This window comes from Lissotriton vulgaris, chromosome 1_1 (genome assembly GCF_964263255.1).
Source record: "Lissotriton vulgaris chromosome 1_1, aLisVul1.2, whole genome shotgun sequence".
Classification (NCBI taxonomy): domain Eukaryota; kingdom Metazoa; phylum Chordata; class Amphibia; order Caudata; family Salamandridae; genus Lissotriton; species Lissotriton vulgaris.
The window spans coordinates 31,444,457-31,459,775 of record NC_141685.1 but is presented as its reverse complement, the minus strand read 5'-3'; the positions used below and the strand labels follow the sequence as shown (position 1 = coordinate 31,459,775).

The window sequence follows — 15,319 nt, the reverse complement described above, 5'->3', positions numbered from 1 at the left end:
GTCAACTTGACATATTAAAATTAAGAACTATGTGCTGGGAAACTATCCAAAAGAAATACAGGTGTTTCCCTGTTAGGGGAAGGTCAACATGTTTCTGCCCTTTAAGTGTTTGAATTTACAGGGCTTTCGTCAGGACCAGTAAGCGAGTGTTGCCTCAACAGGTATAGGCGCGCTAAGGCCTACCCTGCCGTAGGCAGTGAAAGTTAAAAAGTTGTGCTATGTGTAAAAATTGGTGCGTGAAATACAAACCAAATGGCTAGGGGATTTTCCTCTATTGTGAGGAGCCCAGAAGTCTGCAGGTGGGTGAAAGACAGACAAACAAACAATACACACAACATAGAAAGAATAGACAGTCATTACTGATCTAGCATTGTTGCCATTCAACTCATAGTTCGGCGTGGTACGTGCTAACAAACCTATCAAAGGCCGTGGCCGTAATGGAATGCATTCTGGAATGGAGGTTGTGCCCAAGAACCACGGTGGTGGGCCTCAACTAGAACCAGTATCAAGTGATCTGGCTCAAGACGTTGCACAATTGGTGAGGTAATGTAAATGGAGGCTTGCAGTGCTAAGTCCATCCGTGGGGGAAGCCATGCGGCTGCCCGTAAATGTAACATTACCTAGAGTAGGAAAACAGAGAAATGATCCCCGAAGTGTAAAATGTAGAGCCACGTAATGATAATGTGTAGCCTTGCTGGCCGTGAATTTAGAGAGCTTAAAGTAGGCACGCTAAATGAGAATATACGTGAAACAATCCTCACTTGTATTCAATGTGAGCCACGCCCCATAGATTCAGGGGGGGGGGGTGGGAGCGACAATGGCACACCCTGTCAGGGTAAAACAAACACAAACACAAAAGGAGAGTTCAAAAAGTCTGGCAGAGACTCACACACACAAAACTTAGCTTGTATTGATGTAAGGTTGGTTGGTTGGTCTTACGCCCGCAACGCTCTGCACCCTCTCGGCACCTAGCTGTCCCCCGCTGGATCTCGTGGATCACGAGCGAGGGGCAAGCCCGGCGCTAAGAGTGGGAGGCGTCGGAGCGTCATCCAATCGGAGGCTTTGGTTCCAACTGAGGCTTGGAAAGCAAGCCCGCGCTACTGTGAATGACGCCCTCGCGTCAGTTCTGTCCACAGCGAGGTTTGGAACGCACGCGTAGTGCGCATGCGCGCTCGAAGTAAGAGTTTGGGTCTGTTTGAAATCGAGGCTTGGAGCGCAAGCCTGCAAGGGGGCGGTAATCGGACTGGGCGCTTGAGTCCGTTTTTCTTAGACAGATGATATTGACAAGCCAATGCATAACGTCATTGCTGTTGATCGTGGGCTTCGAAAGATCATCAAATAAGGCAATGCAATGGACGATGGTATTACAAGTCTAACACAGTATTTTAAATGGTTAAGGATGCAGAAAAAGAGTGTATTCACAGGTACTGAACAATAAACATAGGTGGTACCCTCATATGAGAAAAGGTCATTATTATTCATAGTTACTGTTTAAGGACGCTGGCCCAAGGTATTTGGTCATTTAGGCCTTGAATATGTGTATTCAGTCTATAGACCCAGCGCTGTTCTTTTTCAAACAGGATATTTTCTCTGTTCCTGGGGTTGTTGACCTGTTCTATTACTGTCCAGGTCATATCATTGGGAGTGTGGTTTGCCTGTAGAAAGTGCTCGCTTAGTTTGGTAGTTATTTTCTTACAGCGAACATTACTGCGGTGTTCGCCAATGCGTGTCTTGACTTTCCTGGTTGTCATGCCCACATATCTCTTGGCACACGGGCAGGTAATCAGATATATAACGTTTGCGGAGTTACAATTGGTATGGGATTTTTGGGTCCATACTTTGCCTGGTTCCAAATTAAGCTGTTTTGTGTGGGTGGTTAAGTGACAGACACTGCAATCAGTACATGGAAAATGTCCAGTGATGGGGGGTAAGTGCCAAGTTTCAGTCACAGATCTGGTGAGTGATGGAGGACATGTTAAAGGTCTTGTATGGACCAGGGTGTCCTTAAGACTTTCTGCCCTTTTTGAAGGAAAAGAGTGGTTTTTCCCAATCACCTATGCTGCTGGTGATAATTCTCCAGTTCCTATTTATAGATTTTTTCACATTATCTGAAAGTGTGCTATATGTGGTAACACAAGTTAGTGGGACATCAGTGTCAATTTTCTCATTCTCTTCCAGGAGGGCTTCCCGAGGTTGATTCCGGGCCCTGATCTGTCCTTTGTTGAGGATGTCTTGAGGGTAGCCTCTTTGTCTCAGTTTAACCGTCAGGTCCTTTGCCTGTGTCTTATAGTCTGTTGTGCTACTGCAATTTCTTCTTAGACGAAGGTATTGCCCGTAGGGCAGGTTTTCACGTAGCGGCCTCGGATGGAAACTGCTGAATTGTAGAAGGTTATTCTTTGCCGTAGGTTTGTGATGGGTCACTGTAGTCAGAGATGTGCCCTCGATCCTTATGACCACATCCAAGAAAACTATGGATTCTTTGCTGTAATTGTTAGTGAATTTAAGAAAGGGGTCAAGGGTATTGACCCAGCTCAAGAATTCAATGAGACTGTTTTCAGTGCCCGTCCATAGTATGAGGATATCATCAATATACCTCCTCCATAATCCTATGGAGGAGGTAAAAGGGTTAGATGTAGGCAGGATGTACTTGGTCTCAAAATCGTATACGTACAACCCCGCTATGCTGGGAGCGAAGGTGCTGCCCATTGAGGTCCCTGTGCATTGAAGGTACAATTGTCCCTTGTACTCGAAATAGTTTTCTTTTAGTGCCATCCTAGCACATTGTAAGATGAATGATTTTGGAGTAACGTATTCCCAAGTCACAGTGTCCAGTGCTTGTGCCAGTACTCGTAATGTTTCTTCCTGGGGGATGCTGACTTCTGGGCTCCTCGCAATAGAGGAAAATCCCCTAGCCTTTTGGTTTGTATTTCACGCACCAATTTTTACACATAGCACAACTTTTTAACTTTCACTGCCTACGGCAGGGTAGGCCTTAGCGCGCCTATACCTGTTGAGGCAACACTCGCTTACTGGTCCTGACGAAAGCCCTGTAAATTCAAACACTTAAAGGGCAGAAACATGTTGACCTTCCCCTAACAGGGAAACACCTGTATTTCTTTTGGATAGTTTCCCTGCACATAGTTCTTAATTTTAATATGTCAAGTTGACCAGCAAATAAATGATTTTTTGGGACAACCTCTGACATTTTTAATCACACCTTTTTTCACTCTTCACTCTCACAAAACCTGCTCCGCAGTCTCCTGGCGTCGTAGCACACTGGGGAGGTACTCGATCTCCCCAGTGGACCCGATGATGAAGCATGTCACCACTAGGGTGAGTGAGGGTTTCTTGAAAAAACCAAGAATTTTTTCTTGAAAGCTAGGCCAGCTTTGTGAACAACCACAGCTGGCTTCATATTTTTACGTGCTATCTCTACTATATTCACGCCACACTGACGGACACTCTTCCTTTGTTGATATATCTACTAATTGGGGACTGAGAGTGCCCTTGAACCCTGTCTCTCCCTTTGGTGACTAAGGATCTGCCTGACCTGGAGGGAGGGACATCTGTAACCAGTGTCCTGACCAGTTTGGCTTCCAGGGGCACCGCTCCAGTGGGAGGGTGCAGAACTCTGGAAGGGGGTGTAGAGGGAGGGAGCCCTCACCTCTGACCCTGGTGCAACCTGAGGGTTTAGACCCTAGGTTGGGAGACCAGTTGCTGGAGAGAGGTCCTGAACTGCTGGGAGAGTTGTGTTCTGGGGGGGGCCTCTCAAAGGAGGAGAGTGTGGAACCCTAGGAGGAGAGGTAGGGGGAGGAGAGCCTCTCCCTTGACTTCTGGTCAACCTGAGGGTGCGGACTGGAGTCTAGAACTGCCCTGATGAGGGAAAGAGTGGAGAATGGCTACTATGTGCCAGGGGTAACTACCCCCACTCTGTGATGGCATCTTTGCAACATGACTTGTACCTGCAATCTTAAAATCTGACAACGACCCACCTTTTAATAGTCGAGAATTCAAAAACGTTCTAAATCACCTCAATATAAAGAATTTAAAAAAGCACTCCCCTTTGACCCCAGGCCCATGGTCTGGTAGAACGCCTCATGAGTACTCTAAAGAAAGCTGTTCAGCATTCTGCATTGGGGAAGCTCGACCTCGAAGGTGTTTTGAACACTATTCTTTGAGGTTACTGTTTGACCCCCTCACTCAACAACAGAGGAAACCCCTGCAACTATCATGTTTGGAAGAGTCATGACAACCAAGCTTTCCCAATGGAAGGGGCTGGGTGTGACAAGGGATACATCTGCATTCATCTGCATGCTGATAGTCTTCTTGGGCTGGGAGGGAGGTCAATCACACATACATTTGAATAGGTTGTGTCCTGCCCTCTCTCAAAGGGCTGATTTACGCCCTACTGATCGTCTGGAGCCAGGAATGGGCTGCAAGGGACTGTTGCACACTTCTGAGGGTTCATTTGAAGTCACCCGTTCAACATAGACATTTTAGAGTATATGTACTGGAGCTCTGATCCCATGTTTTTAGACGCTGCTTGGGACTTATAGCCAGACACTGTTGGCTCTACAATCTGCTCATTGCCATGAGGACTGCTGTGCTGCCAGGAGCAACAACCATTTCAACTAACAGCCTTGTTGTGTTGACCTGCTGCTGCTGGGCTGCAGGAGGGACTACCAATCTGCAACCTAACTGTATATGCTGTCTGCTGCCTGCCACCTCCTTTTGTGCCCGAAGTGCTCTCCAAGAGTTTGTTTGCTTGCCCCCTGTTCTCTCGAGGTCTCAGGCCATCAAAGACCTTGTTGCCTCTTTTCTCCAAGACTTCTGCTGGGTGAGCCCATTTTTCAAGGTCTTGCATGTCGCTAGTGCTCCCTTCTGCACCAAGGTAAAACTTTGTACATTACAGGACAGTGCACCATGGGCCTACAGTGCAGCTCTCTGACCAGGGGAGTGCCTTTGTGCATTCTAGGGAAGTGCACCATGTTTTACCAACCAGCACGTGGTGATCTTTTTTATTCTCCAGCGAGAACAGCGTTGTTTCGTCTGGAGGCGTTACCAGAGAAACAAACACGTCCTTGAGCCAGCGAGCTCACTGCAGCTGCATTGGATTGTGAACCTCACCCCCGGAGTCTGGCAAGATATTGCCACCACCAGATGCCACCAAGAACAAACTAGTGTGGCCTATCTGGCCGTGAGACTTGAGTAACAGCCCCCTGAAGACTTGTACTGCTCTGAGGGGGTACAGTGCAGCGTCTAAGGCTGTAGACCTACAGGAGCTGCACAAAGCCTTCAAGGCAGGCCTTTCGATGACACGTTGTTCTGTAACATGTGGCGGGCCAGCATTCTGAGGCTCATTCCAGCCAGCCTCGCTCTCTGGTTTTAACGCGTATGCTGCACGAAGCTCCCAACGTCGGGTCCCACTCCTGAGACATGACAACATTGTTAGCAAGTTACAGATGCCCTGAGGGCAGTGACCCTGCACCCACAAAGGTATTCTGAGGCAGGTTGGGTCCAGAAGAGTGGTAAAGCCGCCCTGCTCTCCTTCACGGGTGGATTGGTTTCCCTTGGGCAAAGAGACGCAATTCAAGCGGCCCTGGAGGGCTCTGGACTCGCAAGAGCGCGAGGGGCATTTCTTGTTCAGCATTGTCTCTGCTCTGGAGATGACCTCAAGAATGGCGCAGGCCGTCCATAGAGGAGAACTGCTGTAAGACTCAAGCTCAATTTCTGTTTAGCGTTTAGTAGGTGCTCCTGCGCCCTACGTTTGGTTTCTAAATGCAATCCCTTCAACCACGTTCACTACAGTTACCGTATGAAGTGTAATAAGAGCGTAGGGGTGCTGTTACCTATGTTTTCATAGTAATTTGTGTTTATCTCTGTCAAACCTGCATTATTTGCACTAACAGTGTGATTTAAGTCATTTTGGTCTTGTTTGATGTACAATATAGAATTTATGTTTACATAATCCTGTGTGGATTCCCTTTTGTAGTTTACTCACTGTGTTGCTGCCCGAGTGTGTTGCACAAATGCTTTGCACATTGCCTCTTTAAACTATCCTGACTGCTCTGCGCCAAGCTACCAGAGGGTGAGCGCAGGTTATCTCAGGTGTGTATCCGACTTACCTGGACTAGAGTGGTTGATTCCGCCTGGCTTATGTGCCTATCCTAGCCAACCAGAAAGCCCGTGTCGAACAGTGGTTCTTGTGAATCACTTGATTTCCCAGCATGCTCCTGCTGCAGGACCAGGTCAACTCACTTTATGTAGGAGGACTAGCCTCCATTTGTGTCTCAAAGGGAAGTGTGACTCTTTTTCCTAGAACATACATTTTTTTCCCTGAATTGTAACTGTTCACTTCTCCATATTATACCAATGCAGCTTTTTCAAGAAATATTTTCTTCATGTAATTTTCAATGTTTTTTCTATTTTGCAGAACAACAATCACATCTAGAAAGTATGAATGGGAAAGAAAGCCATAAAGGTTCCGGAGGCAAGATGAATTTTACTCAAAATATCTACTTAAGGAAACGGCGCAGAATGCACATGAGCGAGAGACGCTTTGCTTGTAATGTGTGTGACAAAGGATTTATCAATGAGACACTTCTTGTGAGGCACAAAAAAGTACACACCAGCCTCAGGCCATATCCATGCGAAACGTGTAAAAAGTGTTTCACTCAAATGGCAACTTTTTTACTGCATCAAAGAACACACATTGGAGAGCGGCCATATCACTGCACAGAGTGTTCCAAGCACTTTGCTCATAAGAATAGCCTTGTACGGCATCAAAGCGTACACACAGGAGAGAGGCCTCATCAAAGAGTACACACAGGAGAGAGGCCTCATCAAAGCGTACACACAGGAGAGAGGCCTCATCAAAGAGTACACACAGGAGAGAGGCCTCATCAAACCGTACACACAGGAGAGAGGCCTCATCAAAGCGTACACACTGGAGAGAGGCCTCATCAAAGTTTACACACAGTAGAGAGGCCTCATCAAAGCGTACACACAGGAGAGAGGCCTCATCAAAGCGTACACACAGGAGAGAGGCCTCATCAAAGCATACACACAGAAGAGAGGCCTCATCACTGTACTGTATGTGCAAAGAGCTTCACTCTAAAGAAAACTCTTCTTCAGCATCAACGCATACACACAGGAGAAAAGCCTTATCACTGCCGCATGTGTGAGAAGAGCTTCAGGCAAAAGTCAAATCTACTACAGCACCAAAGAAAACACACAGGGGAGAAACCTTATCACTGCACTGTGTGTTTCAAAACCTTTTCTCAGAAGACAAATCTTGTACAGCATCAAAGAACACACACAGGAGAGAGACCTTATCACTGCACTCTGTGTTCCAAAACCTTTTCTCAGAAGACAAATCGTGTACAGCATCAAAGAACACACACAGGAGATAAGCCTTATCACTGCACTCTGTGTTCCAAGCGCTTTGCTGATAAGTCGGGCCTGGTACGGCATCAAATTGTACACACAGGAGAGAAGTTTTATCACTGCACGGAGTGTTCAAAGCGCTTTCCTCGTAAGGAACACCTTGTACTGCATCAAAGTGTACACACCGGAGAGAAGCCTCATCACTGTACTGTGTGTTCCAAGCGCTTCGCTTATCAGGGATCCCTTGTACGGCATCAAAGCGTACACACATGAGAGAAGCCTTTTCACTGCACTGTGTGCGAGAAGAGCTTAAATTAAAAGTCAACTCTCGTAACACCAAACACACAGGAGAGAAACCTTATCACTGCAAAGTGTCTTCCAAGCTCTTTTCTCAGAAAGAAAGGCCATGTACGGCATCAAAGTGCACACACAGGAAAGAGGCCTCATCACTGCACAGTGTGTGGGAAGAGCTTTACTGGTAAGGCACATATGCGACGGCACCAAATAATACACACTAAACTGAACCCTATCACTGCACAGTTTATGCCATGAACTTCACTCAAAATTAACGTTTCTACACTACCAATAAATACAAACTAGATCCATTTTCTCTGTAACAATCTTATGTCCTGCTTACCTCAAAGTAAGTTTTACTGGAATGTTGTAACTTAGTGAGGGCTTATGGTCATAAATTCCTAATGGCCAGTGTTCCCTGTAGGGAGCGTGCATTTAGTGTAATAACCCTGAGAGCGCAAACTCCGTTGCGAAGCGCATACACTTCATACATCACTAAAGCACAATTTGCAGCTCTTGCTTTTAAAAAGCGAGCAGCGTGGAAAAAAAGATCTTTTGCGTGAAGGAGCACAGAGCGCAGATCTTGGGCCTAGCAACATACCACGGTGGAAGAGGGGAGAATGATGCAGCGTGCCTCTTAAACTGCAGTGTATCAGATTGCCGAGGGACACAAGTTGTGCAGCATGTTTCTTCTTCGCATGCCGTTTGCTGCACTCGTTTCTGAGAGAGGCTGCAGGACTTTACAGGCAGCTGTGGCTCTCTGGGCGTGATCCGCGCCTTGCAGATTCATTTATATTAAAAGTCCATGCACTAATTAGCATTGTTCGGTATTTAAGGGCACGATGTACGGCATACTGATGTTTAAGTCCTAGCTAAAAGTGTTCAAAAGGCAAGCAGATGTATGTAGACCTCTTTTCCTCAATAAATCCTGCTGTATCTTGCATTGCAATGGGTTCGAGTCAGCATTCTGTGCATTTAAGATCCCCTCCTACAGGGCTGACATTTATTAGGTCGAGCAGACCTACCCTCAATGCGTGAGCATTGAAGGTGTCTGCTTCAGACCTATTGTGGCCCGTCGGCCTGTGTTATTGGGAATGAGGACACCAATCTGTCACGAGCGTTTTTCCTCGCAGTTTTCAACGCGGGAGCGCGCGTCTGACCTGCGCATGCGCAGAGTACCTGCGCATGCGCAGAGTAACTCACAGTCCTTGCTCACACAGACGCAGGCAGGCAGCCCCCACCCCTCTGCATGCACGCATGCACGCACACACAGGCGAGCGCATGCACACGCAGGCACACAGACACTCGCTCACACACACACACACCCCTCCCCCACAGTCACACACACGCACACATACATACAAAGCCCGCCTGCCCCCGCACTCGCGTGCGCACATGCTTCCCCGCCCCCCCCCCCGCACGCACATGCTCCCCCCCCCCCCCTCAGCAACCCACTCACCGGCTTCCTTCGTGCGGCGGCTCTCCTCCGCTGCAGGGCCCGGCAGCAGGACTCTTCTTCCCTCCTTCGGCACCGGGGCGCAGGGTAGGCTCCTGCCTGCTCCGGTGCTCCAAACACGGCTCCATCGAATCGCGGGTCTTCCGTGGGAGGCGGGGTAGGCTCCCGCCCTCCTACTTCCTGTTTCCTGTTGTCGCGCCGGCCTGCCTGACTTCCTGGTCGCAGGCCGGCAGAGTGACGGCGGTGATTTGCGGTATGTATTTTTAACACTACCGTCCCTGGTATGGCAAGGGTGGTAGTCCACATAAATGGCCACCGCAGACATAGTTCGTATGTGTGGTATTGTTTGGGTGCGATTACATGCAGCCCTCGCGTGTACCTCCGACATGCTAACATCGCGTGCGTCGACCAGGGGGTGGTGCTATGTGTGCTTGGAGTGTTTTTTCCTGTCAGGGGCATGGATGCGAATACAGAAAACGGCATTTTTCTTGTGACACCCCCGCCTGTTAACACCGTGAGAGCGCGAACGGTTGCCCACACAGTAAACCTATACCACCGTCTTCATTACGTGCGGCCTCCGGTCATACCTTGAGAGAGACGCCACGCGATCCTGTCTAACGACCCTGGCATTATGTGGGAGTATTTGGGGAACGGGACCCACGATTCTCGCTCTCTGGACGTTCCCAACGATGTGCCAGCAGTGGCACGTGAAGCTGCAAAAAGCGCGTTCTAGTATCAAAGAACGGTTAGGTGGCGCGAGATGCCGACATTAAAAGACCGGTGGGCGGGGTCATAACGATTTCTGGGTTACCTGCTAATTAGAAGCCCTTGAGCAGGGTTTATAAGTGTTGTGTATAGCCTAATGTGTCCTATTCTGGACACCGTAGTTTTCCATGTGTGTCCTTCATGAGCTCTTCACAGTACGGTAAATGTCAATGTTTTCAATTGGGCAACTGTCCGGTCTTCTCAACTTCTTTTTGAGAAACACTTTTCAAAGAAGGGGCATGGCGCCGAGGTGCTCATGCAATCACGCGCTCTAAACTCCCTCTTTAATTTGGGGGGCATTTTACCTGCAGGACGTGACAGGCTCACTGTAATAGGGAAATAAAAGTAAAACGATGCAAGTGAAGTTCGTATTTTAAGTTTATTGCAGGAACATGCAAGGAATCAGTGCAGTTCTAAGTTCAGCCTTATCGTATTTCATCATCGGTAAATATTTCATGAGCAGCTGGTATTACGACAATATTCGAGTACATTCTTGCTCTCCCAACAGTAATTTGAACCCAGGTTTCCCGAGTTGAGCTCCAAAGTTTCCAACAATGTTGCATAAACCTTAAAGCATTTACCAGCACCGGTAACTAGAAGTGCTAAATGTTAAGATGCACCTCTGCTGACTGTAACGCAACAAACGACAGAAAGAAAACTATGGCCAGTTCACTGAAATGAAAGGAAACAAGCACTGGCAAAGCACATAGGACCGACTTTCCAAAGAAGCATGCGCAGACCGAAAACGCTGCAGCCAGAGATACACATGCTCCAAGCACATACACACAGGCAACATGTACAGGCACAAAGCCACAACGTAGCAGACGTGCCGCATGCATACAGGCACCCCACCTGTGCATTACAATGTGTTCAATGACACCAGTACGCGCTGCCTGTGTTTCCATGTTGTATGTGTGCTTGTGTTGCATTGCGTGTATGTATATCTGACTGCATGTGTGTTACACAGATTTTAAAGACTATGTGGAGCCTTGATTTTTTTTTTCCATATGGTGACTCCTGTTGTGCATACAGACTAGGGTCATGCGTCATATGACAGTAAACGTGCTGCTCCGAGTGCGGGCGCGAGCCTGTGCCGGCTCTGAGCAGCACACTGGTGAAAGACAGACCAGATCTTTGAAGACGCTAGTCAGCATCTTGCTGCATACAAGGGCACCGCCGGAGTTTAGAAGAAGGATCGCACCACAGGTGGGTGCCGTCACTCACTGAGCCCTCCTGTGAAGAATGCCTGGGGGCAGGGCTTTAAGTGGACTGAAAAAACTGGGGGGTCTCTCAAAGGGGCGTGGTCAGTGTAATTGGGGCGTGGCTTTAAAACACTTACGCTAAACATCTGTCTTTAGCATAGTGTGCCACCCAACTTGTATTTTGCTGTTTCTGTCATTGCATCCAGATATTTGATGCAACAAGTAACATCATACCTACAACAAGTAAGGACTATCGGCTTTGTCAACGGTTATTAGCTGCAACTATGGCTTGTTACATATAATATTGAAAACGCTTCCAATTAAAGCTCAGGTGAACCTACCACAATGTTGCTGCTCTTGCAGTGTCATGTGCTTGGCTTTTTTATAAGTAAAATTTAGCAGAGCGTCTTTCAAGCATATTGCATTAGAAATGCTATGGGCGTCGCATTTACGATAGTTATAACTATTAGCATTGTAAATGACATAGCTATTAATTTAGCTATTTTCAAAAACAAGACATAAATAAAAAATGTGTCATTTACAATACCAATAGCTCAAACTTTCCTAATGCGAGACCTATTGCATTGTAAATGCTTGTTTTTTTGTCACTCTGTAAGCTCTACAGCGCTCAGGCTTCGGTAGTGAAGAGCGCTGCCGCAACCAACTGGAAAGCAGCTAACTCACTGAGCAGCCCCTTATCTATGAGTGCCGCCAGGTATAACTTGATTTACCTCTTGTAAGTAGTAAGTATTGTGTCCAGACTGATTTTTTAATTTCTTTTTTTCATTCCAACCCTTTTTTGCTTTCCTCATTCGAAGAATGCAAAATACAACAAGACTTAGGGCAGGAAGTACTAGCATCAGGAATACCAATTTCCTATTTGCGATTCTCTATGAGTCGCAATTTGGAAATCAGAATTCCTAATGTATGAAACTCTTTTGAGTGTCATTAGTGATTGCTAGCGAGATTCAAATGGACCTACCTCATGCATATTAGGGTGGGAGGTCGCAATTTGAGACCCATTAGGAATCACAACCATCACAGAGATGGCAGCCTGCTGAGGTCAGCAGACCACCATGTCTATGATTGTTTTTTAATTCAGCCCGTTTTCCTGAAAGGATAATGGGATGCATTTAAAAAGTAGAAAAAAAAGCTTTTTCGTTTAATTTTTTAAGAGTAGATAGTGGGGTCCGTGGGACAGCCGCCTGCTCTTAAAAATATTTGTTTTCCATTCTTCAAAGGCCCTCTACCTATTTGCAAATGGGTTACCAGCTCCTTCAGGGAGTCAGTAAAATTTGACCTTAATTCGGTCGCAAAACTTTCATACAGCCCATTCAGATTCAGTAATTGGAAGAAATGCCGTAAACACGCCCCTTTTAAATACCAAATCACAAACGTAAATTGCGAGTAGGTAGCGTGTTACTGAATCACAATTTGTATTTGGTGCTTTTGTAAAAGCATTTTTGTGGTTGGACGTTTCCGACTGCAAAAATGCTTTGTACAAGTGGCCCCTAATGGTTTACTCCCCCAGCAGGAGAACGAGCCAATAGGGCACTAAACTAATGGCGCAGCGTCAGCTTTGCACGTGTGCAGCAACAGCGGTGGCATGAGCACCGGCACAGGTTTTTTTTTAAAAAAACAAATGAATCACTGCAAGCATTCATTTATGTGTGCTCCTCGTGATTGCAGATATCTCTTTCAGTCTTAGGCTTGGAGATAATATTTTGTTTGAAGTCCATGTTCGTGTTTTCCCAGCGGACGGCAGATGCTCCTGCTGTTTTTAGTCCATTCATCACACACTCCTGCTGGTGCTTGCTGACTCCTCATGCTTCTGTGCACTTTACCATTGGTGCAGCAGGTGCAGTGGCACGGGGCCCAAGGCTGTGAGGGGCCCGTTGACCCTGTAAATTACTGAATATTAGCAGCCCAACAACAGGCAAATTGGTGATTTCCTTTGCTTGCACCTGAGCTCATGGCATCCTGGTCTTTCCATAAATATGCATAAACCCGAGCAGGACGTTCCTCCTAGCACTGATGTAGGGCTGTACGTTTGGGAAGGAGAGTCGACCTCTCCAGGACCATGCTCAGATAAAATGATCATTATTACAAGTCACTGCACTGCCGACGCCTGCGTCTACCTCTTCTTGGTTCATGCGGGACTTCATTCTGCCTAAGTAAGGTTCTCGTATGTTTCATTTAACATCACAGTTTGGTTCCTAAATGCAACTGAAAAGATCGGGGCAGATTTACAACCTTCTTGCACCTCTTTTACGCCGCCATTGTGTCACTTTTGTGACGCAGCGGCGGCGCAAAAGATGCGCCATGGTGCGGGGTATTTACAACATGACGCATGTACGTTGTACAGCCCTGCACCATAAGGAGGCATTCCGGCGCAGGGGGGGGGCGTTCCTGCGCAGGAACGCCTTCTAAAAGTGGCTGAGTGAAATCTACAAGATTTCACTCAGTCACTTTTAGGCCAATGCTGCATCAAAACCCTGCACCTGCATGAAGCAGGCATAAGGCTTGACGCAGCATTGGACAGATAGGGCCCCCAGAGCATTGCTGGAGCTGCGTCGCGCTTGCGACGCAACTCCAGCAATGTGCCGCCTTTACGGCACAGATGCGTCACACATCTGTGCCGTTTTTGCCCCATGGTGCGCACCATTGTAAATGCGGCACACCATGGGTGGCGGAGCTGTGGCGCACAATAACTGGCGCGTCCCTGGGGATGAGCCAGTTATTGTAAATCTGCCACTTAGATTTTAGCGGGATTATACCTGCAAGCATTTTGGAAATACAAAACAGACACACACACGCATCAACCCTTTTAAGAATATCCACACCTTATGTCCATTATACTCCAATCCACGTGTTGTATAGCGTTCCCCAACATAGAGAGGGGACCCCTTCACAAAAGAAGGGTCGAGGATGTGTTGCATCTTGAAAGGCTTCAAGCCTGTGCTCTGCGTGCTGCAGATGTCCGCAGTGGATGCCTTAACCATCTGCGCTACCTTACATGCTTACTGAGACACAGGAACACAATATGTATGTCAATTGTAACTGAGGATCAACAAACATTTTGGTTTAGATGATCGCCTAAACCTTTTTGTTTCGGAGCTACAAGCACTTTCTTTCTGTGGCACTTTGCATTTCATGTTTACTGTGCTGCGGCTCACCATTACCAGTCTACCGAAAACAAAATGCATTTGAGAATTGGTTGCGGGCTGCAGGCTCCACTCATCCTCCACCGTTCCACAAGCAGGTAGTTTGGATCTTCCATTTATTTAAGGCAATTCCTGAAATATCAGAAATAGCTGTATAGTCCAGAAAAATATTTCACACTCTCAAGGGATTCCTTTCTTTTCTTGTCCAACTCCTCTCTGCTGCAAAGCGTTCAGTGGTAAGTGGTGCTCTTCAGTATACCTTTCTGCTGCTGACAATCATTTGATAGATGTGTGATCTGTCCCACAGGACCTGTTGTCTGTACATTCCTCAACTGCATACATCCGTTCGTCCTTTGCAGGGGTCTGGTTATACCGCAGCCCCATTCCATCGTCCACCACGCTGCAGCCTGCAGTCCTCTTTTAGTATCCTGTGTCCAGCATCGCCCCTCTGCGTGCCCTTCCTCCTCGGCATTTTAGCCTTTGTCCACTAAGTATGCCTTATAAAGGGCCCAGTTGTCCCTAGGGCGGTTCTGCACAGACTGAAGCTCATTAAAAGTGTCTAACTACTCATTACAGCATGCCATGTCCGATTGCCGATCCCCCAATTTTGGGGCAGGGCCCCTTGTCCAGCGCATTGCTAATCTGCGCTTAGCTAATAGTAGTCCAATAGCTACTAGGTTCCTGACCGATTTTCCTAGGTCCTTATCGTATCACAATAAAGCTAGCATTGGTTCCATCTGTATAGTGAGGCTGTTCTAGCCGTCAATGCCTGGAAAACTCCCTCCCAGAATTGAAGTATCGCTAGACAGTCCCAAGCAGCATGTATAAACCCTTCTTCCTGCTCACTGCATCGCAGGCAGTTTGCAGATTCCCGTAGGCCATATCGGTACAATCTTTCCAGCGTATAATACACACGGTTTATGTACTTAAAGTGTATCGGCTGGTGTCCCCATTTACATATCCCTCCTTTGTTCTAGCGCAGCAGGACTGCCATACCTTATCTTCTACGAGCCGACCCAAGTCTCTCGGCGAGTCCAATCTTGCTTCAATCG

The 15,319-nt window shown here is 47.3% G+C and overlaps 1 protein-coding gene across 1 annotated transcript in view; it reads left to right on the top strand.

Annotated features, from left to right (window-relative positions):
• Positions 1–7,740, top strand: part of LOC147737051 (uncharacterized) — a 28,200-nt gene extending 20,460 nt beyond the window's left edge. The window contains exons 2-3 of the mRNA XM_086934309.1: positions 6,434–6,819; positions 7,162–7,740. Coding sequence (XP_086790435.1) covers positions 6,434–6,819; positions 7,162–7,659 — 884 coding nt within the window. The 3' untranslated portion in view covers positions 7,660–7,740. The remainder of the gene's footprint in view (positions 1–6,433; positions 6,820–7,161) is intronic.
• The last annotated feature ends 7,579 nt before the right edge of the window (positions 7,741–15,319 follow it).